We start from the raw sequence: 27,601 nt of genomic DNA on the forward strand, positions 1-27,601 counted from the left end.
TAAAAATGGGAAGCCGAATAAATACATATACAATTTACCTCTCTAGGCATTGCAATGGCTATCTCACTATGGAACTGCATGTAAAGTTAAAAAAAAAGAAGAAAAAAAACCTCAGAGGGGTATAAAGCTAAAACAGCAGGGCCAGCAGTAAACTTAATGCATTTGGGAGCACTTTTGTTTTCACTCTAGGTGGTGTAGAAAGGTTAAGGGTCACACATGCAGCAGGTTACATCAAGGAGGTAGGAAAGGGGAGACAGTGGGGGAGGACGTCAGGGTCCGAGGCAGGGAGGTCACAGCGTGGAGTCCCGGCAGAGGACGATCTCAAGCTCAGTGCGGTACAGTTTCCCTCCGTCAGACAGAGCCATGATGCTCTTCTTGTACCCCACCAGTCCTGTTGAGTCCACGTCCTGGCAACACACAAAGGGTTTTAGATAGAAATGTCAAACACACAATGCAGAGGCCATGTACTCTAGGTAGCTATTCCATCTCAGCTCTATATTTGGCAAGAAGAAAAGTAACCGGAACTGATAAATCAATAGGCCAACTATTCATTACCATTTTGTTCTTGTCACAGAGGTCCTTCAGCAAAGCATCCAGCTCCTGCTCATCAATATACCCATTACCATCCTGGTGAAAGAGACAATGAGGGAGGTCTAAATTATACAGACGAAACAGATTTTCTTAAAAGTGGCTTAAAAGTGTTTTCTTAAAACAAGAATGAGGGTCAACAGCCACGCTAGTAGCTCTGTGATGCTGTATGTAGGCACAGCGGTGTTTTCAGCTGCATGATAACGTCTGCATACTAACATGGTCCCAATGAAAATGCCATCATGCTGATGCTTAGCAGGCTGACGATGGTACTACATGAAAAGTCATATTACCTTTAAAGTTGTTACAAATCGTCCCGAGGGGAACATGAATGTCTGCACCAAATTTCATCACAATCCATCCAATAATTCTCAAAACACAATTTTACACAAACCCATCTGATGGTTGTTGTGATATCTCAGTCAGACCAACTATTCATTACCATTTTGTTCTGATATTACCATCCCGAGAGCCAAAAACTGAGCTTTTGTCAAATACTTGTTAGGATAAGTGGCATTAAGTGGAAATATATAATCAATTTAAAGCCAAAAGTAAACAAATAAGTTGCAGTGTCGGCCCAGTGTCGGCCCAGTTTGGTCCAAACATCTGCCGGCACCATGAAATTTTTTTACAAAAATGTATGGTCCCCAGAGGATGAATCCTGAATTAGCAAGTTTTCCTCTAGCACCATCATGACATTTACAGCAGATATTCAAATTCAATTAAAAACAGCCTCAGCCTCACAGAGCCACTAGCATGACTGTAGACTCTTGCCTAGGTACTGTATCCTAGAGCAACACACACACACACAAACACACACACACACACACACACACACACACACACACACACACACACACAATGCACAACACATAACACAGATACAGCATATATATCATAGCACAAGCAGGCAAACATGCTCTTTTCACCTTATCATAGTAGGTGAAGAGGGAGTCAAATTCTTTAACTTTGAGCCTGATGCCCTGTGTGTAAGAGAGAGAGAGAGCGGTGAAAATTATTAGAAACTGATGGTTATTTCTAGAGAGTGGTAAAAGCCCCACCGGATCCAGAATTGATATTAATCCTTGGAGATTATGATAACTGGGACTAGAGTTGAGTTAATCCTGATCAGACAGACTAATCCCCTGTCAGAGAGGAATTGTTGATCTGCTCTCCCAAGCCTGCATGTATGTATGGGAACATACATGATAAAAAGCATGTGGGAGATCTATGTAGATTAACATTGTCACTGTGCTACAAATGTTGAACCTTATAGCATCAAAATGGTACACATAGTGGCTATGTATCACCTAAATAATGTCTAGCTATGAATGTACATGATATCATGCAGTAACATATTTTTTATTTTAAGATGCAAATTAAAGCTCTATATTTTAAAAAGCAAATACATAAATTATAATAATAATCAGAACTATTTGACTCCAAATTATCAAAATGATTAAATGAACAGAAAAGATGTTGATTTAAATTAAATTCAATCATATTTTGAAAGAAAGTTCATACTCTAATATTTAATTCCTGAAGGACTTAACATATGTTAACAGTGCCCCCTATGTCCATTCAGCACTTTGATGACAAATAATCCTCTTGTAGTGAATCCAATAAGGTTGAGTTGTACTATTCTGAATCAACACTGTTGTCTGACTTTTCCACATCAGAGGGAGGGGACTTGGATCTTGAGGTGCCAAGAACAGTTTCACTTGAATAAAATTATTCCTAAAATCAAACAAATTAGTGTGTTTGTTACCTGGAACTTGAGCAGGAAATTTTCCTGCACTGGCAAGAGCCTGTGGTGAAACACAGAGGAACGTTTTATGTTGTCGGTGTCCTTTGAAAAAAAAGTTTTAAAATAATTATTTCAAACAGACAAATAAACTGACGTAACACTCACCTTGCCATCTCAGAGAGGCCCAGCTTACCATCACCATTAAGATCAAACATCCTTAGCTGCACAGAAAGAAGATTAACAGGGAATTTATCAGGGAATCTGAAAGTAAATATCCTCATGTGCCCACATATCACATATCACATGTTAAAAGATATCCATTCAAGTGAGATTAAATGGCAGCAGTAAAGTGTGGTCAGCCCAGAGATGGCCGCCTGATGCTGGTGGCTAATAAAGTGATGTCTCAGCATTAGAGGTGACGTGCATGTTGTTCAAGATATTAAAATTCAGGCCTTTGGGGATGTTAGTTCGGTCACATTGTGTAGCAGTGCCACAGCCAAGCGCTACAGTTTGAACATATGAGCACAAAGGCATTGTTGTTGAGTGTAAAAATAAGGTAATTTTATTTTTAGAGCTACTAAAAATTTTGAAATGCCACTGAATGATGCCGAAATGTTTTATCGCTGCAGTACAGTCTAGTGTATATGTAAGAAAATATATTTCAAAAAATGATTCTGGGTTTAAGAGGTGCATGGCTTTTCTCAACTTATGGGCTGTAAGTAGTAACGTAGTCATCCCTGTAATGTTAACATGAATATGGATAATCAGACAAAAAACATTGGATTTTACACAGTGATAAAACTCTTGGACTTTAAAGTCCTGATCCTGAAGTCATAATTTTGAGTTTGCGGAAGCAGAGTCAAGGAAAAACCTATTCTGCCCATTGATGCTCACAATTGTCTGTGTGTACTCGTTGAGCTTCTTGTCATCGTAGTTTCTGTTAGCCTTCTTCAGCAGGTCCGACAGGAAACCCTGAGGAGAGAGAAAAACCTTGCTGCAATCAGTGATTAGATGATATTGTGCTTTTAGTAGGTAGTTACGGTGAAAATGAATGATGTTGATGTCTATGTGTACAGAGCTCGGGATGAGAAAGCAAGTATTTGTTTTCCATGGTGACAATTTGGTTTTGCTTTTCACACAACAGTGAGAGTTTTCAGTGGAGAGTGTTACGTACACGTGCAGGTTCAGTAGAGGCAGTAGCACCAGTTCTACCACTGGCATGACACAGAAGCTAATCCTCATCTCAACCAAGGTTTGTTTACAATAAGTGTTGAGTTGGCATTCACACATACTGTACTTACTTACTTACTGTATTTACTGGTCTCTATTTTGTTTTGAAATTACACGCCAACAAATTTTGAAAACAAAAACAGACATACAGGAATAATATCTAGATTAGCCAAAGTAGTTTTTTTTTTTAAATGTCTTAGATATCAGCAACTTTATACACATTACTGGGGCTTTTTTTATATTGCATAGGGCAAATTGCATAGGCAGTACTGTACTTCTACCAGAGCAGCAGCACTTTAAACGATTCTACATTTATTAGCGTTATTGCAGAGTTCGACACATTGTGTTTTACCTTCAGCTCATTCGATTCAATGTATCCACTGCGGTCAGTGTCATACCTCCGCCAGGCCTGCGAGAGAAGAGCGACGTTGTTACAGTAGCTTTCAGAAAACATGTGTGCTACCTCAACCACCGTGACAAATAAGATACGCACACTTGACTTTACAAATGGAAGACCTTCTCTGACAATAAAGAGAGATGACAGTGGTGTCATCTGACGTTGTGCAAATATAGAATTTGTCAAAGCCTGCATCAAAGATGGATTCCTAAAACCCCTCCAGCACTCGCTGCCTTTCCTCTGCAGAAAGCTGTGGTCCATTCATAATGTATGGCTGTCTGAGAATAGCTTTAACACACGGAGCAGCCTGAACATCACACCACTGAAAATCCTCTTCAACCAGAGCACACGAACGGTGTGCTGTATGTCTCGGTTATTTTCAATCACAGCGGCCACGATGTTCAATGCCTCAACGTCTTCTCTCTAATTATCTCAACCTATGCATCCGAAGAAAAGAAGTTGTTCCTTATGGTTTTCTTGAGTGATCCAGAAGTGCGGGTCAAATATGGTGTTGTTTCATTGCTGGCAAGACATTAAATATTAGTGTCAAACATTCAGTTTAAGGTATTTCCTTCACTCGGTGTGATGCATCTCAGGCTTAACGCTGAGGTTTAAGTGCCGAATGGCTTTATATGTGGTAACTGTACACTAAGCTTACAGCACAAATTTATTGATAATGTGAACTTTAATGTTCAGGTCACTGAAATTTTTCATTTCAGAGAGAGAGCGTCAGTGATCATCTTTATGCTGTCAGGGAAGAGTGTGACTAGAGATTCAAACATAGTGCAGCTGAGCAGGTGTCCCACAGTGATGGCAGTGATAACTTGAATCATTTTGTTGGACTCCATCGGAAACGGAGAAAGAACGAGGCTAATTCAAACCCACATTCTTTACAGGCGTTAAATTGAATCAGTTTTGATGAGTGTTAGAGCTTGACAGAGCAGATGTAATGTCCAAAGCTGTATAATGAGAACTCATGGCACATCAAGAGGCATAAATAAGGTGAAAAAATAAATGTATCCAGAGAAGAATATACAGAAAACTTACTGCCATGAATTCAGCGCTGGATCCCACAAACTCTCTGAAACAGAGCAGGAAGTTTTCCTCTGTGGGCAGAATCTGAGCTAACTACAGAGCGGAAGATAAAGAGAGGGAGGTATTATTATCCCAGAGACATATGTTTTATGTTTAGGATTTAAATCGTATATCTATAAAGACAGGAAACATTTATAATGTAGGCTTTATTGAAACAGTTTGATTTTTTTCGGCATTTTTGACTTTACTGGATAGATTTACAGTGAAGATACATAAGCTTTGTTTAATTTGTTCTCACCTCTGACATTTCAATTCTCCCATCAGCATTCATGTCAAAATTGGCCATGAACTCCGTCATCTTCTCTTTGAACGAAGCATGCGATGGATCCTGCATGTACATCAAATCCCAGCTCAGTGAAGGCACTTAGGATAATGCGCTCTTCGATTTAAATATATGTTCAAGACAAATACATATTGAAACAGGCGAACCGGGCCAGCCCTAAAGATTACATTTAAAGATTTATAATTTGCAAGAGCAGCTCAGTTTTGTGTGACATGTAATGCCACCTGGATAAGGTTTCCTGTCAACATAATGAGGAAACATTAATTGTCGTATGTGGCCCGTTGCAAAACATTTATACTGAACCTTTTAGTAAAACACTCACTGACATTACATTTGATTTGTTTTCTGTCTTTAGGCATTTACAGCACTTGGTTAAAGTAAGGGAAAGAATAGGAAGAAGAAAAAACACAGTTAAAAAAAACAAACACAAAAACACTTACTTGTTCCCATCCCAGGGTAATTGCGATGAATATATCATTGAATTATTTTGTGAAATGATGGACTGAAGATGGACTGAACAAGTTGTAGTGAAGGTCAACACTGAATGTGAAAATATATTCACTCATGTCACCTATAAAGAGTCTCTTTGGGTGAAATTGACTGTGTTTATTTGGTGACGTGCTACACTCACCACGCCTGCTCCTCGTCTCGCGGTCTCCAGCTCTTTGAAGAAGTTCTCTAGCTCCTTCCCTTCGATATAACCATTTCCTGTGGCGCACCAGAGGAACTAAATTAGTTTGGCACAAATTATGTTATGAAGCTTCCAAGTCGCCCGAAGCTTTCTTGACTGCTCAAAAGTTTGATTAAAAGATTTAGATCTGGATGAGAGATTAAAGGGCACTGGGGGTCTTTGAGTTTTGGAACAGTCACCAAACCTCGAGCGCTAGTCTGGTCTCAAGTCCCCTGTGATTGAACTGCTCACTTGGATTGTATCCAGAATGTGTATGTGCTTACACCTGTACTTAAGTCAGCTCGAGTATTTCATTAGTTTAGCCCTGAAGTCAGCACACAAGACAAAACACGATTCTGAGTCATCAATATTTGTGTCTTGAGTGAAGTCTGGAGCACTACAACGCTAAGATTAACATGTTATGTCATCTCTGCGCGACTGAAAACTTTTAATTGGAAACTTAATTTGATGAACTGAAGGCACGGCACACATCATCAAGCTCGTGTGTACAGATTATCCCGTATTCACATTCATATGTCTCTTGTCAAAATTGGCATTTAGCTGTGGCAGAGATTCCAGAGATTGATTGATGTACTGCAGCACCAAAAAAAAAAAAAAGAGACCACAAGAGTCCAGTAGTTGGACTGTAAGCAGTATAATGAGTGTTTTCTTGCCTAGGAGGGTGAAAGTGGGCAGTCAGATTGATGCTTACTTGGGCGTTCTGTCCCTATTTCTGGATCTTTACTTCTTCTGACAGTCACATGACCAGGGATGATTTTACACAATAATTTACTCCACTGGTTTGATTGCAAGTCACGGGGTAACATATAGGGCATTCAGCGTTCTCTTTTTAATCATAAGAATGAGTCCCATCTGTCTGCAGTCTGAGCGGCGAGGGGGGGGGGTTGTGCCTTCTATCCTACAAAAATAGACGTTAATAAAATTGCTATTTTGATTCAGAATAAAACACAGATGTACAGAATAAAATGCAGAGATTCACCCTGCTTCCCTCCTCATCTCTTAATCTCTTATCCTTCCATCTCCTTTCCTTTCTGATCACCCCCCCCTCCCATCTCCCTCCGCCCAGCTTCATTTACTGCACACATGGTATTGATAGGTGCTCCATGTCACCATCTGTGCTTTGGTTGAACCGGTGTTTTAGATATGCACAAATCATTGCACGAACACAGAGTCCTGGGTGCGGCAACAAAGCAAGCTGACACAATAAACTAAAGGCTGCACAGCCTCATTATGCACGACACTCATCCTTACTTTCATTATTTCATTTAAACTGCTAATAATTGTGGCTGGATTACCCCTTGTTGGCCAAACAATCAAATTCTCTACCAAACTGTGTCTGCATAAAAATGTGAGATATGAAATCAGCCTACATCTGCAATATCACTGATTCATATATAGAAAAAAATGGTAGAAAAAATAACTTTCAACAACAATTAAAAAGTCAAAAGCTGTTAAAAAAATAGGCTACTTTCGACTTCCTGGCCACTTTGCTGGTTTGAACCCAGCAGTTAAACACGGATGAGCAGAGTAATCCTTCAGTATATTATCTTCTCCTATAAACCTGGACATAAACAACACCACTATATCATAGCTTTACACTTTATACTTCAGGTTTGACAAAGAACAAAAGGGAAATGAATATGAACTTTATGTAAGCAATGGAAATTTAAAAAAAAAAAAGTATTAATTTCAAAGGTGTCTTTAAAATCTCAATCAAAATCTGATTGATTTGACCTAAACAGTTAATTGAGTGAATGTACATGTACATATATGACAAGTGAAATCAGCTCTGACTGGCTGATTATCCGTTTATGTAGCACTCACTCACTCCACGTCACCTAAAGCAGTAATTATTTTCCTGACTGCTGCTTCCTCCTTGCTTGGCTGCCTCTTCTACAGCTGGGTCGGCAGAGTGGGGCTTTGTTTGACCAAGTGTGGCAAAAAAGTGTGATCGAGTGTGACAAAATTGCATGCAAGAGGGAAAGTATACACAAGTACACACATGGCGTTCCAAAGAGAGAGAAGCGACTTCTGAAGCCTGTTTTCTTCCAATTCACGTTCCTGCAGTACAGGTAACTACAGGCCAGGTGACTGAAAAACAAACCTTGCTCCTATTGGTTGAAAAGAAAGTCTAACTGACTCTCAATTGCCAGCTTGTACTGTTACAGCATGGTCGCCTGATTTTTTTTTTTTTTTTTTTGCTAAGGTTTGTCTCAACAGAAACCTAGCCATCAGTGATTTTTTTTCTGAATTAAACTGTAAACCTTTCGACATGACAAGTCAAGAGTCCAGTTTCTCTAGTGGAGTTTGTATGAGTGTGTTCAAATCCCATGGCTTGTAACGAAGCCCACACAAGTAACTGTTCTCAGTTCATTGGGACTCACTGCCAGAGTTTAGTTGCTATACAAATCTCAGCTGCTACATGGAGCGCATCACTGCGCACTGCACACTGAGCAGATGCAGCCCTATCTCTCCCAAAACATTTTCAAACACAGCTCAGCAGCCGACTGCTCAGTCAGCTTCAGCTTCGAAAACAATCCAGGTGGCCTGACTCGCAACGACTGAAGACGACAAAAAGGGTCATGCCAAAGACAGACACTTCAGAAAGGTGACTGAGTATTTAATTAAAGCCCACATGAGGTGCTACATGCTGTCACTCTTCAGCTGTATGAGTTGTACAGTGTACTTTATTCCTATGAGACTGAGAGGAAAACATGCTTCTCTCTTTGTGTTTCATCCAGCGTGCATCCAGCTTTTCCTTCAAATGTGGACTTGTCCCAGTTTTCGCTGCAGCCAGTAGGAGGCACAGTCCAGTCAGTAGCCGCTGCTCTGCAGCTGTGGTCAAGAAAAACAACCTGTTGCTGCCCTGATGCTATTTGAGCCAACGGCAAGCCCTCACAAACACATCCCCATCAATAGACCGTTTTACAGTGAGGGGAGAGAAGACATTTCTTCAATGACTTACAAGGCTCCGTTCCCCTGGATCAAACATTTTCCATTTTACTGATTTATTTTATCATTAAAAATGACTGGTCTTCAAACTGACCAACAGTCACTTTCTCCAGCTCTCACAAACCGAATAGTAACTAAAGACCAAGAGGTCTGTTGAGGTCCATTAATGGTTAATGCATTAATGACGGTATTGGAGGACATGAGATGCAGGCAATGCTTTAAAACATTTTGTCACACTTAGGAGGGAGGCTTTAGCTTTTATTTCACAGTTGTGGGCCCAAATAAGCATTTCTGTCACCTATGCAATTCAATCCACGATTCTACACATCTAGGTGGTGAAGAGATCGGCTACGGTTGCTTCACCCTCATTACCACTAGTGTGGTGCCCTTGAGCAGAACATTTAAACCCTAAACTTCTCCGGAGGAGCTGCTTGAAGAAGATGGTTTAAAAAAAGTCACTGCAGCTGTCCAGGTCTGAAAAGTTCTGGATCAATAAGCTTTTGTTATCTGCTGATTGCGCCGACAAAATACTGCTTTAAAATGCAGAATTTTTTTTTTTCTTGTTACATAGCAGGATGCACATGTCATCTTTAAAAAAATTTGACCTGTTTTAGAGTTAGTGGTTTTTGAAAATCTGTGGTCTCTGAAAAACCACAGCCGAATAATCAATACATCCTCCAAACTAAACGACACAATAGGTCATTTGCCATTTTCTCCCAAAACGACGTGGCACCCCTATCGGCAGGACATTGTTTAACAGTGCCTGTCAAAACTGTCACAAGAATGATTAATATGACCCTCTTCTGATCTGTTACCACTACGGTCGTTGTTAAGGTTGGGGTGCTTAGGCACAAAAACAACTTACTTAAGTTTAGGGAAAGATCTTGGTCCAGGTTAAAACAAACCAACATTGACACAGTTGGTAGGAAACAGCGCTCTGCAACGAGGCTGCATTGTGAGAGCTTTGCGGGATACTACAGCACTGTTTAACGAAAATACATTGTGAGTATAAAGGAAAGCGTTTTGAAAGGGTTTAACAGTACAGGTCATGGATTTTTTTCTGAATGGCTTCAGAAAATAATCCTCCAGTTGAAGTAGGCTCATGAAAATCATCAAAGCTGGAGTGGCTCAATGTGAGACAGAGGGGGACAATGACAAGGCTCCGCTGCAGTTTGGCTGCCACACACAGTGAAACTACTACTAGGCTGTATACGGTGATGCAGTGTAACAAAGTACTTGAGAATGTCACTTCAGACTACGTCTGCTTCGCTAGACTCAGGGGCCCTTCACTACACTCATTTGACAGCTAGAATTAGATTGCTGATTAAGATTTAACAAAAGACCAGTTAATTAATGGCTCAGCTTGAATCACAGTTAATAAAAGTGAATGTGTTATTCAATGTGTTGATCAACTAACCGATTAACCGACTGATCATTTCAGCTCGAACTGTTACAGATGTCCTTTGTTATAGATTTATCTACCCAAAAAATAGATCAATTCAGATCCACCCCAACCAACTACAACATTACATGGCTGCTTATATATGTTAATTCCTCAGTACTAATAATCCGTGGCTATTTAACAATCACAGGTGCTGTTCTACCTGCTGAATGAGTACTTTTACTTTTGACACTAATTATATTTAAGATTAATAGTCATATAGTTTTACTCGAGTAACATTTGGACTATGTTTACATTGTGGTATTAGTAGTAGTAAAGGATCTTCGACCATTTGCTGTGGGCTACTACCAGCGTTCGCGTGCGCGCGTGCACACAAACACACATATACACACACACACACACACACACACACACACACACACACAATCGCATCCCTCCAGTTCATTCCCAGTAAGCTCTCAGATTCAGAAGCTCCTCCCAGCAAACACCCCTTCTTACCTTCTCTCTCTCCCCTCCTCTCTCCCTCGCATCCTTTTATCCCTCCCTCCCCCATCTCTCTCTCTCTCTCTCTCTCTCTCTCTCATTCTTTTTATCTTTCAGCCTCCCTCCCCCTCTCTCTTGCATTGTTTCACTCTCTTCTCCGTCTTTTCCAGCCTCCCCTCTATAACTTAACCCTGACAGTCTTATTTCATTTCTCTCGTCACGGTCTAAAACCACTGGAGATCCTCAGACACGTTTAATTCACAGAAAACGTAATTTGTAGTAATTTCATCGTGCTTTGAGGAGCTTTAAGCTCTAATAACGGTGTTTTTTTTATATTTAGTTCTTGTTTTTTTGTTTTTTTTACCGCAGACACACGATTTTTGAAAAATCATGTAAAAATTGAAACACTGAAATCAAAACTACTTCATATTCATCTGGTCTTCGTTTCAGATTAGTTGGAATGATATTTTAATTTTCTTACACTAGTTAGTGATACACTGTATTTCAAATGCGGTGTAATATTTTTATGTTGCTGATTTTAGCTTTAAACAAGCACTTCACTGGATCATTAAAAAAAAAACAACAGAAAAGACATTAAATTTTAACTGGACACAAAATCATTGTATTACAGTAAATAACCCCCCGACTTTATAATAACACACCTTTATCACAATTACATTTTTAGCTTTTACTAAATTACTAATTTATGAATCAGTTAACCCCGCTCCTGTCAGACTGCCGGACACTGACCGTCTGCGTCAAAATGTTTCCAGATGTCGATGAACTGCGCTGCGGTGAGCTCAGCCAGGTGCAGGTGGGGCGTCTGCTGTGCTTGAGTTGCCATCTCTGCTGTTTCTTCCTCCTTTAGGTTGCCTGTGATAGTTTGAGGTAAACTTTTCCCGGTGTGGAGCTCCTTGGTACTGTGGGCAGCTCCTCCTCAGTCGGGGGCTTTTAAACCCCCCGCGGCGCCCGCGCTCCTCCTGCCCGCCACGCGGGGGCGCCTCCGCCGTGCAGTGAACCGCAACGGGCTACCAATTGCAGGAGGAGAGCAAGGCTCTCCCGGGTTTTCGCATGAGTTACCATTAACTGCTGTCCAGGCTTCTGGTTTGATAGCGGGATCATTATACATCATCCAATCCTGTTGCTCCCATGAGGAGAAAATTACATCAAACAGTTTATGCTATAGTGGGGCCCCCTGCTGACTCCACTGGATCTTGTAGGATCTGTGTCATCCCTTCCTCTTCCAATCCTGCATCTCAGCACTGTGAATTATCAAATTAAGCCTGAATAAATGAAATATCCCAGGAGTGACAACACCTCAGGAGGAGGAGCTCAAAACAATACAAATGTGCAGTGATGTGCATGTCATGGAGCACATTTTCTTCCAGATCACTCCCTCACTGGCTGCTGAGTTTTACCTATCAAATGTCACTTACAGATGAGACTACACCCTCCCTCCATTCTTTACTTTTGCTTTCATCTCCTCCCTCCCTCAACCTTTTACACCCCTCATTATTATTCCTGGCCTGCAGAGGTCGGAGGGGCACTCAGTCTCCTCCGTCAATCAAACCCATCTTCGGCGTAAAGTCAAGTAGCAGTAGCAGCAGCAGCAGCAGCAGCAGCACAGCTGTTGCATGGCTACTAAATCAACAACATGCCTTTGTTCACTCTGTGGGATAAACCATACACTCCTCCTATGTTTTGCTCATCTTCCCCTCCTACTGTGGTGCATCTCCCTCTCCAGTTTTGTCCTCACAAGCTACTGTGAAGGGTGGGTGGGTGGGGGGGGGGGTCAGATGGAGAGGATGCAGAGGATGCAGAAGAAGGAGAAGAAGAAAAAGAAGTAGAAAAAGAAGAGAGCTGTGTGCCACTGATCAGATAAATATGGCTCAGTATCCTTGGTCAATCGAACCCATTTTTGGCCTAAACCCAAGCAGCAGCAGCAGCAGCAGCACCAACAGCAGCAGCAGCAGCAGCAGCAGCAGCAGCGCGGCTGTTGCATGGCTACTAAATCACCAAGAGGCCTTTGCTCACTCTGCGGGATGAACCATACACTCCTCCTATGTGCATCTCCCTCTCCAGTTTGGTCCCCACAAGCTTCTGTGAAGGATGGGTGCTGTGGTGGGGGGAGAGGGTGAAGAAGAAGAAGAAGAAGAAGAAGACACTTTATCTCCTCCCTGCAGAGCTGTGTGCTGCTGATCAGATAGAAATGGAAGAGAACAAAAACAACCGGAGAATTGGAATGAGCAGATAATAAGTGTGTGTGTGTGTGTGTGTGTGGAATAAGTGCATGTGTACAACTACTGTATGTGTGTGTGTGTGTGTGTGTGTGTGTGTGTGTGTGTGTGTGTGTGTGTGTGTGTGTGTGTGTGTGTGTGTGTGAAAGACATACAGGGAGGGAGAGTGGGGGGAGATATTTATAGGAAGCTTTATCTGTATGAATAATAATTAGAGAATTTATAGGATTTGTTTGCAGAGCTCTGAGACACTCTCTGTTGAAAGTGTTGGAGGTAAAGTGATGGGATGAATAATGGAGAGTTGTATGATATGAGAACGACAATGATGGATGAGGGACAAAGATGTTAATGGACCTGTGGTCAAGTGTCATGTGGATACAAGCATGCCTGTGCACATTCATGTAATTATTGAGTGCAGACATGTGATTCACATGCACACAGACACTCTCAAACATAAAGGCAGGTGCACACAAACACATAGAGTATGTGCACATACACACAATACAGAATCAATTTAAGATAGGCAGCCAGTAGGACGGCTGCGGTTTTGCATGCAGTTATTATGTATATCGTGCATCGCAGATTATGGATAATTACGCAATCCTGTTAATGTTGTATTATATGCATTGTGTGAAATTTAGATCAAATGGCTTACTGTTGATAATTAATATGAAAGGGAGAGGGGGATGAGGAAAATGTGCATATTGGCCAGGATGTTTTAGAGGCTTTTCAGTTCCCTTTGATATAATTTGCTGAAATGCAGCAACAATGTAGTGTCTTTAGAGTTATTCATAACTATGCAGGATCAAGTGCACAAATCCTCCTTGTGTTTATACATAATGAAAAATTATTGGACAAACTGACATATAATAAAATGATAACCTAGTACAGGTCCGAGTACAGCCATAGTATGTGTTCTCATTTAAATAAACCATGGGTCAATGGTTTTTGTTATGGATGATTATTACTTCCAGTGTCGGCTGCTGTTTGGCCACATCTGTCCTGCTTGAATCAATGAAAGTCATTACTCCAACAAATCTTTCTCACACTTTCACTCTCTTTACTCCTTCCATGAGGTAAGATTAAGTACAACTGAAGCTTAAATTTTAAATTTTCCTGCCCTGTGTGAACATTGGGGTAATAGTTATCCATTCTGGCATCCATTTTAATATAAAGCCCTGTGTTTCCAGTGTCTCTAAAATCAACATTTGTTTTGTTGTGCTGTAACACAGCCTCCAAGGTAGAGCTTCATATTTCTTTTTCTCACAAACACTGATGTTAATCCAAAGGAAGCAACTTTTCTCAAAGAGTCATCATTAATTTCAGCCTTTTGGGGACGTAAGAACAAGGCAAAAAATTGCCAATGTTTTGTTTTACTTTGTTTGTTCCATTTTTTAAAGTGTTGTCTTGAGCTATGTGAGGTTTATATGATAAGACTTTTTTGTGTGCGTGTTCGAGAAAAATATGGGGGGGGGGGCGAAAAATATCAAATTGAATCTTAATGTCTTCTGAATGACACAAATGCATCACATGCAGTTGCACAGCTTTGTTCTTTGACTAAATGTAGCCTCCTGCTAATCCCTGCATCTCCCCAGTGAGAACTGCTGGTTGACATGAGTAACATGAGTACAGCAAGAAAAACACTGATGATGCAAAGTCCAATATACTGATCAATTTCATAAAGTGAGAAGTTATATCTTACAAAATGAATCTCTCAAGCATTAACCTCCACACTACCGGTGTGTGTGTTTGTGTGCATGTGTGGTTCTTCTGAACCTAAACATAGGACAGTAGCGGCTTAATGAGCCCCTCACTGATGATTGCGTGCACTGAATAACCTCCTACATGTCAGTCATGGTTGAATCTCTCTGTGCCTTATTCTGATATCTGATTAACCAACAACACGCAAACCAGTGAGATGACCTACCTGGCACACTAACTACACCTGACACAGTATGGAGAGAATAGACATGGAATACACAATAGGGTTTGTAGAAAAGAGAGGTCAGAAGGTATGCGGTGTAAGGTGGGGTAGTTGGAGCAACAGAAAATTAAAGAATGAAGAGGATGCATCATAAAACATGGTGCCTCTTTTTATTAATTTATTCTCCTAAAATATTCACTGGCATTGCTCTCGGCTAAGATCAATTGAACTTTGACCCCGAATGCTGACGCTGTTTGCAGATCTGCAGATTTGGTTTGGTTTATTGGCTTTAGTGGATTTGGGCAAGTGCGGGATGTAGCTATGTTGTGCTGCAGATTATCTTTCTGCAAAAGAAAGGTTTTAAGCATCCTGATCGCTGTCTGTTGGCTGCACAACTAGGCAGAGTTGGCACAGTGTGTAAGGACTTTTTTCAAATATAGGACTAACAAGACTTCAGGAGACAACTGAGGCTGAATAAATGTTTAACTTGACCATTAATGTAGCAGAATGGAATAAGCAGGTGACTGGGAAGAGTAAGCTGGAGTGAGCTGTCCTGTTGCTGCAGGAAAAACATCGGTGAAGTGCTGCCTGCAGGAGATGGCAGGTGAATTTGGAGGTGAGGGAGTTGAAGCAGGAATCTAAAGATACATGCAGATCAGTGGCAGGAAGCAAATAGATTATTCCCCCCCAAAAAAAATCTTAGAAAATAACCCAACAAGAAGAAGAGCCCAATGCCAGAAAGCAGCTCTGTGAGGCCAGTATGCTTGATCAGAACTGCCCCTCAGATGGTCGAATCGTCGGCCAGCTGTGCAGTGGTGAGAAAGGAGCCAGGGTTTGAACTTCTCTCTCTAGCTCTTTTTTACTCATTAAATTACAATTTCTGCCACTTTTTACAGGTACAAATAAGTGCAAGACTATGAAGGCCTTCCAGGAGAGACTGAAATGTGCGCTGCTTTTCCTGTATTTAATGATATCACATCTCCCCCGTATCTGGCTTTGTGTGGCTTTTCCAATATGTTATACAAACTAGTTATTTTGTAGCAGAACCCTGCCCTTAGGTACTGCGGTGCTTTGAGCTAAGACCTAGCTTTAGCATGCTAACATGCTCACTGTGATGATGCTAAGAGACTGGTGTTTAACAGTTATACTATAAGTTGGTCATAAACCAAAGTATTGGACAAATTAAAATTTTCGCATGATTTAGGAGCTAGATGAAAAGTCAGGGGATCACTACCACTGTATGGATATGAATGTGCCACACTTCATGACAATATATCCAATAGTTGTTGAGATATTTCACTCTAAATTACAAATGTGAACTTCATCGTGACACTAGAGGACACAGATAAAATCATTAGGATTCTTCCTCTGGAGGCCGTGAATGTCTGTAAAAAAAATTTTTTGGCAATCCATCAAACTGATATTTTTGTCAGGACTTAAGGACAAACCGAACAACATTTGCATCCTGCTAGCGTGGCTATAAAAATCTAGCAAGATAACTCACAATGCAAAGAAAAACGCAATTTGATCAGTTGTGAGGCAGGAACCATCCACGTTAGTTTAGTCCCTCACTATCACAAGCTATAGATAACTGCAGGCGTCTCGCATGCAGGGTAACTGCGCGCTCAACGCTGCACTTACAACATGCCTACACCTGGTATTAAATAGATGCATCTTCAGGACACATATACGCACAAACAATTCAGCAGACAATCACTCTTCTGAATGGCCAGGATTCTGTCAAATCAGGCCACTGTGGATACTAATGCAGTTTATCTTACCCACCTGTCATCATTAGCTACACAGCCTTTCAGGACAGGCATGTTAATGTGCTGTCCTAGCACATTAACATGCCTGTGCTAGGACAGGCAAGAAAGTCGAGCAGAACCAAAACTCAACTTTCATTTCCTCACCACCAAACCTCTAAAAGACCTTAGTCTTACTCCCGTAGATTCTCATCGTGCAGCCAATCAGATATCAGCTGAAATGCATCCGTGAAATAAATTACACCAAAGTCCTCACTGATGTGATGCTGCTGAGACAACAGCATCTGAAACTGCGTAATTACACGCTCAAAGTAACAATACATACCAAATGTGCATATTGTTAGTAGGAATGAATATCACGGCGTGGGATTATTTGTCGGGAAGTGTGCATGTAGATTAAATTAGGCTTTCTGGGTTTGCCTGCCAGAGACATTTGCTCCGGCATGAATGTGGCTGAGCAGCAGTCAGAGTGGGAGTGTATGATTTGTGTAAATTAGAGTGACAGGGTGCGTCATCGGAGTAATCAGCCATTTTTTTCAGCTGCACAATGTGGATTATAGTGTGATCATCAGAGATAGAAACTGCTGGAGTTGCCAAGGGCTGGAAAACCTATGCTGAAAACAGATAAAGCAGAATACAATTTTCAGTCTATTTGGCAGATTGTGTTGTGATTATTTGTCTGTAGAACACTGACTGGCTCTGATAAACACCTTACAATGAAAACAACTGCATCAACATTTATCGCATGCCATTTGCACAGGCAACAAATATGTAGAGAATTACATACAGTAACAGCAGACCATCGCACTGTGGTCTTCTGCTGAGATAGGAGCTGAATTCACACAATGTGACCCAAACTCAACAGCCAAGTCCACCAGATAAAACTCTGTTTTTGACTCGGTTGAACGGTGGGGAGGAGAAATGCATCTCCCTGTATGTAGGCAGGACAATGTGTTCTCCCTCCTCCATAGGGAACAATTAAGATATTGGATCTCCAAAGAGAACATTTCTCTAATGCAAAAACAACCCCGCCATGAGTAATAATGTCACCTGAGACAAGAAGTGATTATTTGTATTCGTGATGCAATAGTGAACCCTGTAGTAAGGCTGTCAGGCAATAACTTCATGGATCTACAATAAAAATGATGGGAATGCATTGCTGAGTAACAAGAATTTGAAGTCAGTCAAAAGAGGTTGTGCAGTGCTGGAGAAGACTGATCTGATTTAGGCTGGGAGCTAATTCTGCACACACACACACGCACAGACATACATGCATCTCAAACAAATAGTTTGACATTTTTGGAAATACGCTTATTCGCCTTCTTGCACAGGGTTAGATGAGAAGATCAATACCACTCTCACATGTGTACAGTAAATAGCAAGCTACAGCCAGCAGCCAGTTAGCTTAGCTTAGCACAAAGACTGGAAACAGGGGGAAACAGCTACCCTGGCAAAGTCCAAAGTTAACAAAATCCACCTGACAGCACCTCTAAAGCTCACTGTTTAACATGCTATGTCTTGCATGTTTAATCTGTACGAAAAAACAAAGTGTAAAACGATACACTGTGGTGTTACGAGGTGCTACGCGATTTATTAAGCGGGAGTGGTATCAATCTTCCCATCTAACACTGTGTCTACACAGGAGGCGTAGCATGAGCAGCACTTAAGCGGAGCAGCAGCAGCAGCAGCTTCAGTGTCCAATACACAATCACTGTGGTTATGCACGTAAAATGGAAGAAATTTTTACGCTTCAAGTTGAATCAAATGTGAGCCATTATGCAGACTCTGGACAGCTGGATTGATTGAAATAGAAGTGTATTTGTTTCATCAGACGAATGTGAGACACACGACTGAAAGACATGGCTAAAACGCTTTCTGTGTAGACGCGCCATAACTCTCGCCAAGAAAGAAAATCTATGTATTTCCCAAAATGTTGAAATATTCCTTTAAATCCTTCGAATCTACCAATCTCATTACAAGAACATAGAAATAAATAATATCTGACTTCAGCCTTCTAGCACCAGGTCGCACAGTTGTCCATCGCGGATACTGTTAGACACACGGAAGTGCTATGAGAAAAGCAAGGGGATGAAAATAGTTACATTCATGGTGGTACACATCTGAACGATGTGGTTACAGTAGGAAAAAAAACAATGTCCCAGTTGTGTAGCCTTTCTTTCCACCAGTACTGGTATGTGAACATACTGAAGGATGCCAAATATCAGTATCAACAATCTACATTAATATCCTAGCTCACTGATATTTGAAAGCAAGAACTGGGGCTTGATTTGTTCATCAGACAAAGCTTCATCCATGCCAAGGTCAAAACACAGCCCTGACCTCCAGGATTAAGACTTCTCTTCAAGGTACATTTACAAAAAAAAACATCAGGAGTGTTCAAGATGTTACAGAACAGGTCCTGAGAGGCACTGAATCACCCAGGCATCACACTCCAATGTTTGGACTTGATTATATCTCTTGGTGACTTAGCAGTGCCGACTGAATCAACAGTGCGGTTGTGTCTTGAAGTGTAGAGCACTTTTTAACCATTACAGCCATTCACAAAACTGACGGATGTGTGGATGATGGTTTCCTCAAAGCAAGAGCCACAAAAAACACATTTGATTGAGTAACTGAGTTAAAGGCTCGTGTCATGCGGAGGCCTGATCGTGACTCTTGATCATCAGCTTTTTTTAGGAGGAGAAATATGAATCGGTGCAGACAAACATGGATCACACACATGGGGGGAAAGATGTTTAAGACCAGGAGATCAGTGCTGTGACGAATCGTCGTGTGCTGACAGGCCCCATAGACAAATACACTGAAACACAGCAAGCATTCCCACATGCACATATAAAAGTGCAGTATACATACCTGAACAAACATTCTCAGATGGATGTGTACTGTATGTGTGTGTGTGTGTGTGTGTGTGTGTGTGTGTGTGTGTGTGTGTGTGTGTGTGTGTGTGTGTGTGTGTGTGTGTGTGTGCGCGCGTACATATGAAATGCCAACAACAAGTGTCCTCGTGGCCTGATTTGTGCTCACCACCCACACCTCTGTCCAGGCAATCCCTTTTATTGAGTCAGTTCAGTGGCTCTACTGACGTGCCTTCAAGAAAAGAGCGAGAGACAATGAGACAGACAGGGAGAGAGAGAGAGACCAATGTACAGTAAACAACAGGCAAAGAGCTAATCTATCAGACACTGATTATGATACATTAAAAGAGGAAGAGGACTGCGTGAAACCAATCCCTGTGATTACAAGTTTTGAAACGAATTAATCAAATTAAACTAAAACCAATGCAAGCCATATGGGACCTAATCTAGCTGGAAAACACGTGTGACCCAACAAACCCCAGCAGCTTCACACACTAACCGTTCAGGCAGCTGCACATTAAAAGCTTTGGTGTGTTTTTATTTTGGACAGAAAATTACATAATGAGCTCAAAGTTTAAGCTCTGAACAGAGGCCAGGTGGCCTCATTTTAGACTTTTCTGATTTTTTTAAAACACTCTCACCCTTACAGAGAAATGTGTGAATGCACACGCAGCGACACTAAGAGAGGTTTTGGTTGTAGACCTCAAATACCAAGTATCTCTCTACCAAGGTGTGCATTGCAGTGTATATTTTTATAGTAATGAGTAGTTAATAATAGTAATCCTCCTTTTATTTTTTATTTTTTTTACTTCAAAGTATCTTTCCAATATCAAATCCAAGAGTGTCTTAGTATAAATAACTGTAAATGTTCAGGGACCCAGTACGAGACATTTGTCCCTGAACATATCCACCTTGTCACACACAAACATGGTTTCATGAATTTGCATCACATTGCATTAATTTGACAGTATTTGCATTCGTTGTCAAACAGGAGATTAAGTTTTTACCCAGAGCAGTGAGTTAGTACATTTTTGTTGAAAGTGCAAAAAAAAAAAATCTCAAATTGCTCATGTTTGGCAGCCTGGATAGAATTTCACCATGTGTGTTGTCATTTAATTTGGACGCTGTATTTTGTGACCTTAATAGGAATTTGTATATATCCATATTGAGAGAGTTTTATGAGAGAGTAATATCTAATTGTTTATCCTACGTTATCACATACTTTATGATACTTTTAGGCCTACTGGCAAAAATTGTGCCGCAACAGAATGTAGCATTTAGTGACTTTTTTTCTGTAAATTGTGACAATATATATTCAGTTATTAAATACAAAAATTCTGATTACTGTTTTAGCAAAAACCTCACTTGACAATATATGGTCAACACTTTTCTTCTTTTTCATGTAGTTTGGCCTCTAGTGTCACCAGACCTGACAGGTCAGACCATTTGGGACGCCAAAATCACAGCTATCACCTTTTTGTGGCCCTAAATACCACAGTGGCGTCGTGTTTGGTAACGATAAAGTACAATAAAAATGTTTGCAGCAGCAATGTGGATGAAATCCTGTTAGGTCACTGAAGATAATGGGTGAGACAAAATGGTATAACAGCACTTGTTTTTTTAGAAATCTACTTCATGAGGAGCCTGAAAGGCTAAAACACTAGCTCACCAAGCTGGATTTTACCAGGCGTCTGGGGTTTCTGTCAAATAAATCACTATGAGCATTCATCTTTACCTATGAACCATTAAACTTAACAAGAACCCATGTTATTGGCTGCAGGGGATTTGCAATATGTTTTTATTACCACCAGTGACTGTAGAGGATGCAACTGTGTTGTGAATGAGTGAGATGAGAGGGTCATGGTGTTGTGTGGACCTATGAATGTTTTGGATATTCTTTGAGTGAATGATCGTGTAATATCATAAAGTGTAAATTATGAAATCTGTGCAAAATTTTCACATTTTGACCAAAAGAATGAAAAGTCAGTGATTTATTACATGTTATTTTTACCCAAACTGAACTGGCAGAAACTGAGTCATATCAACTGACTTTTTGAAATGTATCATTAACAGTACCTTTGCAGCTCACGTAAATATGTTATACTCAAAAAATATCATTTGAAACAACCTTTTGAAATCTTTTAGTGACACTGACCCAGCTGTGTGCGTTGAAGCAGCTGGCAGTTTGACCAATCAGGTCCCTCGCCAATGTACCATATGGAAATTTATACTGCACAGGAACATGAAATAAAATTAATAATACCCAACTACTGGTCATGAAAAAAGATTCGAGGTTTTTGGACTGTTCTAATATTCAGAAACAGCTAACACTATAAATCCTCACATTACAATCCTTAAATGTTTGGGTTTTTAATGTTATAGTAGGTGTATTATTGCTTTTCATTCCTGAAGACATTAGTATAAAATTCTCATGGCAAATGTAATAATGACAATTTTGTGGTTAGCTGTGCAAGGAGTTTTTGTGTGAACACAGCTTCATTTGTGCCATCAGACATAAAGCACATGTTGTGAGTCACAGTTCATGGCCTGCATTTCCTGCTGGCTCCTGTCTGCACAGATGACTGTCAACAAAGCTGAAGCACCGTAGAGAAGAGTTAAACTGATTAGCATTTTAAAAAGACAAAACCCCAAAACCATAGGGCTTTGGCAATAAATCTGAGGCTGTCCAACATGATTTACATACCCAATCCATAAAGCAGCCATTAGAACCGGAACTAAACTGCAATATTTCCCAGAATCGACAAAGATTGACACTCCAATTCTGGCCGAGTGTCAGAGGTTAATTGGTTGTTGTTCTTTATGGATGGAAAACACCTGCCACATACAAAGATTTGTGAACACAAATCCCTCTTTTTCTCCTTCGCTGAGTTTTTAATTTCTTCCCTACAGACTCCTAAGCTGTTTCTACAACCCCATTTAGGACCAAAACTGTTGCTTTGGTTGAAATATAGATTTATCAGTTCCTTCCTCTCATGGATATTCCATTTGCATATTCTCTTTTAGTCAGATCTTGAGGATTAATGTATAAATACAATACAGAATATACTGTATTTATCACTTCAGACATTATCTGCAGCAATCACAGTTTATAAGCAGGAGTGGTTTTAACTCACAGGGTGTCTTATTTGAAGTCAACCCATCATAGTTTAGTTGGATTACATCTTCAGGGATCTATTTTTTTCTTATCTGTGTCTTGTTAGTCCTTTCAGTATTCACATTTCCATTAATACTGCAGCCTCAGCCCTGTCTGTAACTGTTTGGCAAACCTCAGCAGGCTTTGCTTTAGGCAAAAAAAAATGTAAAAGCCCTCAGCGGTGACACTAACTTCACAAGTTGCTCTCCAGGGGTGTTAACAGAAATTAAAATGTTTTTTCATATTTGTTCATATCCTCGTTTATACTGTAAAAGTACTGTTGCTGTCTACCACATCAGATGTGACATGGCTCATATCTCCTTTTCTAAATCAGAGATTGGAGTTCCCTCTGTGTGCTTTTAGATGATCCATCTTTCGACTGTGAGCGGGACAAAAGGGTTTGTTGTCAGACAACAGCTGCATGAGGAGAGAGCGTTTCTCGTTTCGCTGCAGTGTCGCTGTGACAGAGAGCAGATGTTCTCTGTGATTGCTTAGTGGTGTGTTTATTTCTACTCTGCTCCTCATCTAGTTGGAGCTGAAACATAACTGTCATCCTCAGCATTTACCCTGTATAAAGACTCCCACACACTATTCCAAAATCATCCGACCCTTAAAAACTCTACATGTATTTACATGACTCAAGAAAAAAAAAAAAAAAAATCATCATGTATAAATTGTTTTTTGGTTTTTTTTTGGTTGTTGTGCTTCATATGTGCTTACTGAATCGGCTATGAGTATGATTAACCATTAAATGACTGATATTTGGCACTAAGTCTTTAATAAGAGTCCACATCCAGGCTGGCAGCTCTGTGAGGCATTGTGTAAATGCTAAAATCAGTATGCTAACACACTGACAGTGGCAATGCAAACATGCTGATGTTTAGCAGGTTTAATGTTTAACATCTTCTCCATCTTAGTTTATCATGTTAAAATTCTAACATTTGATAATCAGCACTAAACACAAAGTACAGCTGGGGCTGATGGGAATGTCACGAGTTTTGCAGGTATTTGGTCATAAGAATGAATTGGACATATTATTATTTGAACCATCAGGTTTCATTCTACACTAGTCAGAACTTTTCATTTAAAGCTACAAGTGGATGTCCATTAAGTTATTTAATGCAGTTCACAGTTTCTATCCACCCCTGATTGCAGATATTTCCACAAATACAACTGAAGATTGAATTTGTAGATCAGAAGCTACATTGTCAATGTCACTGTGTCAACGTTGGATCACCAACCAGGCAAAGTGGGCAATTGACCAGGGGCCCCAGAAGTCCCAGATTTACTCCATATCATTTAGGTCTACATAATTTTAATTGATCAGAAATTTGTCAGAAATTTGCACCACTGAATTAGACTATCAACTGTGATGGGGGCCTTGTATGGGGGCCTCAAAATCTAACTGTTTTAGTTCATATTGAGCTCATTTTTTGTAAAGTTGTGTTTTATTAATCTGTCAATAAATGAACGCAAAAAAATTTAGGGAAACGTATTATTCCATCACAGGAGTACTGTAAGGCTGAAACCAATAATTGTTTTAATTAGTCGATTGTTTATTCATTGTATGAATTGTCAGAAAATAGTGAAAAACAACATATTAACATAATCAAATAGCTTGTTTTGTCTGACCAACAGTCAAAAACCCAAAAATGTTGGGAAAACACCGATCATAGAAAACAGGGAAAACAAATATTCACATTTAAGAAGCTGGTGTCAGTGAATTTTTGGCATTTTTGCTTAAAAAATGACTCAGAGCAGTAATTAAATGTCAAAATTGCTGCCAATTAATTTTTCTTTCAATTGACTAATTGATCATTCAGCTAATCATTTCAGCTCTAATGTCCTGGTTGGTTTCTGGGTGCCTGGGGATATAATGAAACTGCCATTGCCATGCACAGTGAGGTCAGTACATCAACACATTTTTGACCCAGGGCCCCCTAGAGGGTTAATTCAACCATGAACTGTGGCAGAACTGCCAGTCATTTGGGGATTGATCACAGGTTTAATCCTGTGTTCTGACTATTGATGATTTGTGATTACATTTGATTCACACACAATTGAGTCACTAATGATTTCCAGGAGTCCAAGTGATGAACCATTAAAACTATTCATAAACAGTAGGTATATCTGTGAGGAGAGCTCCATGTGACCACACTGAGAGACAGAAATCTTTGAATAGACACGGCAAAAGACAACAATGACCTTTAGACTGAGTCTATCAGTCTTGGGCTCCAACAAGTGGGCCAAGCAGCTGAAGGACTGCAAGGCCACAAACAAGGCTGTGGGCACCCAGGTCGAGGTGTCGAAGGCTCACCTCCAGGGTGCAGAGCAGCATATTGCCTGCCAGGAGGGGAAGGTAACTGAGCTCTCTACCAGGCTGGAGACCGAGACAAAAGAGAACAAGTCTCTGCCAAAACAGGTAGAGCATCTCTCAACCGAGCTCGAGAAGGAGCAGACCTGGAGACTGGAGCTGAGCGAGCAGTTGCAGAAAGACACCTGCCAGCAGCAACTCAAGGCGGAGAAACAGTCTTAAACTGACAAGGTAAGAGAGGATCAGGAGCTGATCCAGAGGCTGTGGAGTGAGCAGGTTGTCCTCAGTCAGAGGTTGGAGGGCCTGAAAAAAGACTGGAGGAACTGACCTCAAGCAACCTCAGGACCTCCAGAGAGAAACTAGCCAGCTGAAGGAAGAGCTGAAGGAGCAGGAGGAGTCCCTCCTCACAGTTTAAAAGGCCCTAGAGCTGGTTCTAGAGCCTGAAGTCTCTGAAGAAAAACTCCCAGAGGAAAAAAAAAGAGAAGCGCTCGGTCTGGAAAAGAATCCACCACTTCCTCAGTTTGAGGGACAAGAACAAGGAGAGGCAGGAGGAATCTACATCCAACTAAGACTCCTACACCTCAGCACCTTCCACCATCAATAGCTGTATGCCACAGGCAAACACAGGGTCTCATTGGTTAGCGCTGTAGCCTCTGAGACAGACCTCAGCCGACTGGCAGGGCTCTTTCTGTCTTCATGTTCCTCCCCATGTCAGTGTGGGTTTCCTCCGAGTCCATTTCAAAATAAACGTAATGCCTTTTTAGCTGTTGTAGTTGGTATTACATGCAAAAATGAATGATCGATGTTTAAAGAAAGCAGGATTGTCTTTAGTGATACTTAAAAGCTTTGTCTAAAATCACTCTTTATTTACTAAAGATTACACTATATTTATCCATTTTGAGTGTTGTAATTTTGTCAAATGTATGCACTATATACTGCTCTCCAGTCCATTATATGTACATTACTTTCTGCAAACAATTCCCAAAAGCTGTCACATTTTATAGGAAAGATGTGAAAATATTGTACTGATGTGCGGCTCTACACCCATCAGTACAGATAGTCTGTACAGAACTTTGTGCAAATCCATGCAGTAGACGTTGAGATGTTTCAGTCTGGACCAAAGTGGTGGAGCAGCTGACTGACGGGAGAGGACTCACTCTGACTCTCTTTTCTTCTCAATGTTGTGCTGCAGAGATGCCCAGCACCTGGCGGAACACCTGCTTTGGCAGTGACAGTGTCAATCAACCGACCAGCTAACATGAAGGGAAATAAATTCACTGAAGTGATCAAGTTAGATGGAACAGCTTTGTTCAACAGTCAAATGTGTGACCTGACAAACCCAATTAACATATCCCATATCAGAGTTTTTAATTGTCACCCAGAGTTTTGACTTAAAGGAATGGTTTGTCATTCTGCGAAACACACGTCACTTTCTTGCTGAGAGTATGATGAGAAGATTGAGACCACTCAGTCCGTTAAATATGTAGCTGGACTGGGAAAAAAAACAAAAACTATTCTTTTAAAAGGTGACTCTTGTCCCAAAAATGAGGATTTGAGACTTGACTTGGACCAGCTGCTGTTACTTGACTGCCTAAAATCTCAATTTTACTTGAGACGTAAAAGCAAAAACCTGATCAGGTTGGACCTGTGTGAATCCTGGAGCAAAAGAGAAATTAATAGCACAGGGCAGGCCTTGCAGAGCTGTGCAAAACACCTCACAATTGTAACTATTAGGCTTATCTCCCTGACAGGATGGAGAAAACAATGAATAGAACACACAAATGGAGTATACTGGTTATTTTGTTATGCTGAGGATGTTTTGAGGAATGTTGTACTTTCTTTACAGCAACCCAATTTATTTCTCTCACGGATTAGTGATCGTAGTTACAAAGCCAGTCTAACAAGTAAGACTGCTTCCCCCAAAATGAGATCAGAGACAAATGCTTGACTGAGCTGAATTCCTCTGATGAACACTTCCTGCTCTGCAGGGACCACTCTCCCCACAAGTTTATCCCTGCTGCCTTGTTTTAGTTGCATAATGAGAATTTGGCTTCACCTGATGTGTCAACATCTTTTCTCTGTAGACAGCAGAGCAAGTGGCGAGTCTCCATTCAACAGTGATGTGAAAATAAAAACACTAGGAGAATCAGTGTAACATTTATATCAGCCAAAAACACTGCTATTATTGAGCTTTAGTGCATTTTATCACGTTTACTGACAGTCCTTGCCTGAAGGTTTATTACTCTCAATATGCATCTGATTCATTATTGGCTTTCTTTTCACTTTTTTATTTACCATCTTAACAGCTTTAACAGGGTGTCTATTGTTTTGTTTCCTTCTGTGTCAGCAGACTGACCTTTTATAGCCACATATATACATATATAATGATACAACATATTTTTATTGTATTTTTACTTTCACAAGTTCACCCAGCGATCACTTCATCCACACAGATTGGACTG

At 40.6% G+C, this 27,601-nt stretch overlaps 1 protein-coding gene across 1 annotated transcript; it reads right to left on the minus strand.

Annotated features, from left to right (window-relative positions):
* Nucleotides 1-290: 290 nt before the first annotated feature.
* Nucleotides 291-11,924, minus strand: LOC120792963 (calretinin-like). Its single transcript, XM_040132421.1, has 11 exons — nucleotides 11,619-11,924; nucleotides 5,972-6,048; nucleotides 5,296-5,385; nucleotides 5,010-5,090; nucleotides 3,918-3,974; nucleotides 3,230-3,307; nucleotides 2,501-2,556; nucleotides 2,357-2,396; nucleotides 1,518-1,571; nucleotides 556-627; nucleotides 291-407 (listed from the first exon to the last, which is right to left on the minus strand). Exons 1-11 carry the CDS (start codon nucleotides 11,710-11,712, stop codon nucleotides 291-293), a joined length of 816 nt encoding a protein of 271 aa, XP_039988355.1. The 5' UTR covers nucleotides 11,713-11,924.
* Between the last annotated feature and the right edge of the window lie 15,677 nt (nucleotides 11,925-27,601).

This window comes from Xiphias gladius, chromosome 1 (assembly GCF_016859285.1).
Source record: "Xiphias gladius isolate SHS-SW01 ecotype Sanya breed wild chromosome 1, ASM1685928v1, whole genome shotgun sequence".
Taxonomy (NCBI): domain Eukaryota; kingdom Metazoa; phylum Chordata; class Actinopteri; order Istiophoriformes; family Xiphiidae; genus Xiphias; species Xiphias gladius.

What these genes read in the sequence shown, in the direction of transcription:
- LOC120792963 (XM_040132421.1), bottom strand. Translation starts at nt 11,712, where the DNA reads ATGGCAACTCAAGCACAGCAGACGCCCCACCTGCACCTGGCTGAGCTC. An exon ending in CGAGACGAGGAGCAGGCGTG is followed by an intron (nt 5,386 to 5,971) that starts GTGAGTGTAGCA and finishes ATGTACATGCAG; the next exon opens with GATCCATCGCATGCTTCGTT. An exon ending in TCTGTGACAAGAACAAAATG is followed by an intron (nt 408 to 555) that starts GTAATGAATAGT and finishes GTGTGTTGCCAG; the next exon opens with GACGTGGACTCAACAGGACT.